General features: G+C 43.1%; 1 protein-coding gene across 1 annotated transcript in view; it reads left to right on the forward strand.

Moving 5' to 3' along the window:
* The window catches only part of KLF11 (Kruppel like factor 11), a 9784-nt gene extending 8481 nt beyond the window's left edge, over positions 1-1303 (forward strand). Inside the window, exon 4 of the mRNA XM_023199172.1 lies at positions 697-1303. Coding sequence (XP_023054940.1) covers positions 697-977 — 281 coding nt within the window. The 3' untranslated portion in view covers positions 978-1303. The remainder of the gene's footprint in view (positions 1-696) is intronic.
* Positions 1304-4122: the final 2819 nt, after the last annotated feature.

The following is a 4122-nucleotide window of genomic DNA, read 5'->3' on the forward strand; positions in this document are numbered from 1 at the left end:
TTTTTTTTTTTTTTTTGAGACCGAGTCTCCCTCTGTCGCCCAGGCTGGAGTGCAGAGGCACGATCTCGGCTCACTGCAAGCTCCGCCTCCTGGGTTCATGCCATTCTCCCACCTCAGCCTCGGAGTAGCTGGGACTACAGGCGCCCGCCACCACGCCCGGCTAGTTTTCTGTATTTTTAGTAGAGATGGGGTTTCACCATGTTAGCCAGGATGGTCTTGATCTCCTGACCTCGTGATCCGCCCGCCTTGGCCTCCCAAAGTGCTGGGATTACAGGCTTGAGCCACTGTGCCCGACGCTACATTTTTAATTTATTTTTGTTTTTTGGTAAAGATTGGATCTCACTTTGTTGCCCAGGCTAGTCTGGAACTCCTGTGCTCAACTGATCCTCCCCAGCCTCCCACAGTGCTGCGATTACAGGCATGAGCCGCTGTACTTGTACTTTGCCTGATTTATTTTTAAATATATTTTGAAAGATTAGCTTGAAATCTTTGCGTGCTAACATACTGCATTTTAAGTGTGGGAGGAATAAATGCCTTTTGGAGGATTTCTTGACCCAAATCATCCAATTCCAGAATAATAAGATACCACTTTCTTCTGAGTTCGATGGACATGATTTTAAAACGACATGAATTAACCCCTGGAATAAGGTGCTCAGCATTTCCTTTCTCTTTAATTTGTATTTTCTCACCTCATAGGGGAGAAGCCTTTCAACTGCAGCTGGGATGGCTGTGATAAAAAGTTTGCTCGTTCGGATGAGCTATCTCGCCACCGCAGAACTCACACAGGGGAGAAGAAGTTTGTGTGCCCGGTATGTGACCGACGTTTCATGCGCAGTGACCACCTGACGAAGCATGCCCGGCGCCACATGACGACCAAGAAGATCCCAGGCTGGCAGGCAGAGGTTGGCAAGCTGAACAGAATCGCCTCTGCAGAGAGCCCAGGGAGCCCACTGTTCACCATGCCAGCCTCTGCCTGAAAGGTCCCCTGGGATATCACTCATGGGGTTTTTAAAAACCTTCTTTTCAGGAATGGAACTGATGGATTCCTCTCCCACCGCCTCACCCCCCAAAAAAAAAATGGTCTTGGGGGCTAGGGGAAGATCGGGGAGCTGGTTTTGATGAAAGTAAGTTAAGTTTCCTTTCCACTTGGGACCCTGTTCAGTGTCTCTTGTAGTTTCAGAAGATTTTTTGTTTTGTTTTGTTTTTTTAAAGAAATGGTAGAAAATTTGGCCGGGCGCGGTGGCTTAAGCCTGTAATCCCAGCACTTTGGGAGGCCGAGACGGGCAGATCACGAGGTCAGGAGATCGAGACCATCCTGGCTAACACGGTGAAACCCCGTCTCTACTAAAAAATACAAAAATACTAGCCGGGCGAGGTGGCGGGCGCCTGTAGTCCCAGCTACTCAGGAGGCTGAGGCAGGAGAATGGCGTCAACCCGGGAGGCGGAGCTTGCAGTGAGCTGAGATCCGGCCACTGCACTCCAGCCCAGGAGACACAGCAAGACTCCGTCTCAAAAAAAAAAAAAAAAAAAAAAAAAAAAGAAATGGTAGAAAATTTGATAATCTAAATCACCAGCATTCAAACAAATATTTCGGCAATAAAGTTTACAAAATCTGGATTTTTATGACCTTTCTATTGATGTTTTGTAGAAATAAGACAGGGTACTAATTTTTATACTGTTTTTTATAAAAATATTTATATTGTTGGTGCTCAAATCACCAATTTCTAGCTAGATCATTTTGCAACCTTCTTTTCAGCGTTTTAATAACAAAGTTTTTTATAATGACCCATCTTTTAGTAAACTTGACATGTTATTCCACCAAAAAAATCACAAGTTATCTGGCCTTTGAGATCTTTTTGTAATTGGACCTGGTTGAATAAGGACCTCTTAAAAGGGAAAAATAAATTTTGCAGTCAGCTTCTTCATAACATTTTCAAGGAAATTCTAGGCAATCATTCCTGTCACCCAAGAACTAGAATTTTGGTTGACTGAAACTAGTGAGCTGTGTCCATGGTGTGTCATGAAGGATGTACCCCAGAGAGTAACATGAGCCACTGGGCAGATCCCAGGGACCAGTACTTGCTGCAGGATCTAGTCTGTGTGTAATAGTCTTGGCCATGGCTCCGCTGAAAGCAAGCCATTCAGTTTCTTCTTTGTGCCTAAAACACCAAAAAAGATAAACACTGAAATCCAGCCTCTTTGTCCATGGTCAGTTGACTCCTTTTGCTGTGGCTGCATCCATACTGTATTGTGGGTAGAGTAACTTCCCAGAAAAAAAGGAAATGTCTACAGTGGTTGGATGAACTTTCTGCCAGAGTACAGCTTAGCTGAGGTGAGATTCACGTGCAGGCAGGCAGTGCCAAGATTCTGCTTCCTTTGTTTGCCAAATACTAGAAATGCAAGGAAATGCAAGTTATGCTAAATGGCGGTAATACTAGCCAACTGCCTTTCTGTTCATTTTGTTTGAAGGAAACCTTTTTCAGACCAAACGGAATATTACTTGGAATGGTGAGTCTTACAGTCTACCTAGAAAATGGACGTTTTTCAACTGTGTGAGCACATGTCGTAGATAAATGAGAGAATGTGGCCGCCTGTGTTCAAGAAGCCACTGATACTGGTTTTTGTTAAACATTGGAAGTTCAGGCAATGGAATAAATGTAGGAACATACAGAATGTTGCACTAATTTGGTAGCCTGGGAATTTTTTTTATTGTGCAGTATGTATTTAAATTTTGTCTGTGTGTTAATTATCCGCATTTACCTTTATTAAAATGATGGTAAGGTGGAATATTGAATAAAACTAGGTTTTGTGTTTTTTTTCTTTGTAGTCTGATAAAATCTCCACCTGGTCATTCATTGTATGTTACTTGATACCCATTAATTTGCCCCTTTCTATCAGCAGTTACTTGACACAAATGTGTGTGTTTTTCAGAGGTTTTCAGTTTGGACACTCCACAGGTGAGTGTCCTGTCATCGTGAGACAGTGCAGTTGCTGTCTTATGTTGTGCATAGTTCGTGTTTCCTCATCACCCAGTCCTTTCTCCTGCTCATCAAAATAAGCATAAACATTTTTGTACACTATAAATGGCATCAAATTTGGATATTTTTCTTAATTATGACATGCAAAGTAATGTTAGTCCTGCTAGTATTCTGGTGGATAAGGTCTTTTGAGTATTTGGTTGCTTGTCACAGAACATTCTCCAAGTAGTGCTATTTCTAAAGAAGAGATACATGTTGAAAATGGTTTTAATTTACACTTCCATTTCCTGATTACATTTGGAAATACTTTGTGTAAACCATCCCCCTTCCACCTCCATTTGTCTGTTGAAAGATTTTAAGTTGGAAACAGTTCCTGTCTGAAAGCTATTCTGAGAACCACAAACGTGTGTGGATTCAGCATGGAGCCCCTCAGCTGGCGGCTGTGGGTGCTGATGGCCGCTGGAGAGGCGGGCTCCCCTCGTGCACTTTATTGCCTGGGCAGTTTTGCTTGATCTTTTGTGACTTTGAGCCTTTTAAGTAGTTTGAATAAGACTTAAAATATTTCATAATTATGTTTTATGTAACAGACTTTGACATTATTTAAATGAGTATGTAATGTAACTTTTTTCTTTGAATCATATAAAACTTGATTTTAAACTGGACGTGCGTCCTGTGTCATTTACCTGTGCCTGGTGGCCTAAGTATACCTAGAGACTTTTTGGAAGAGTCTATAAAATTCATTGTGTATTGGCTCAAACTAAACTCTCCTCTTTGTTTTCTGGAGTTTTATTCTGTTTCTTTAGGTTCTTTGGAGGGTCCTTTCCGGAAAAAAAATGTGTGAAGAGCCGGGTGTGGTGGCTCACACCTGTAATCCCAGCACTTTGGGGAGTTGAAGCAGGAGGATCCCTTGAGCCCAGGAATTTGAGGCGGCCGTGAGCTACGATCACACCACTGCACCCTAGCCTGAGTGACAGAGCAAGACCCTGTCTCAAAAAGCCAACATGTGAAGTGGCCACTCTGGCAGTGTGCCGGGTGACCCTGTGGCCGTCAGTGCTCATGCCCTTTCTGTGTCAGGGGGTGGCTGCAAAGAGGTAGAATTCAAAGTGGTTTTCCAGCTAGTCTGGAAGAGGTGCTTAGAAGTCTC

Source organism: Piliocolobus tephrosceles, chromosome 15 (genome assembly GCF_002776525.5).
Source record: "Piliocolobus tephrosceles isolate RC106 chromosome 15, ASM277652v3, whole genome shotgun sequence".
Taxonomy (NCBI): Eukaryota; Metazoa; Chordata; class Mammalia; order Primates; family Cercopithecidae; genus Piliocolobus; species Piliocolobus tephrosceles.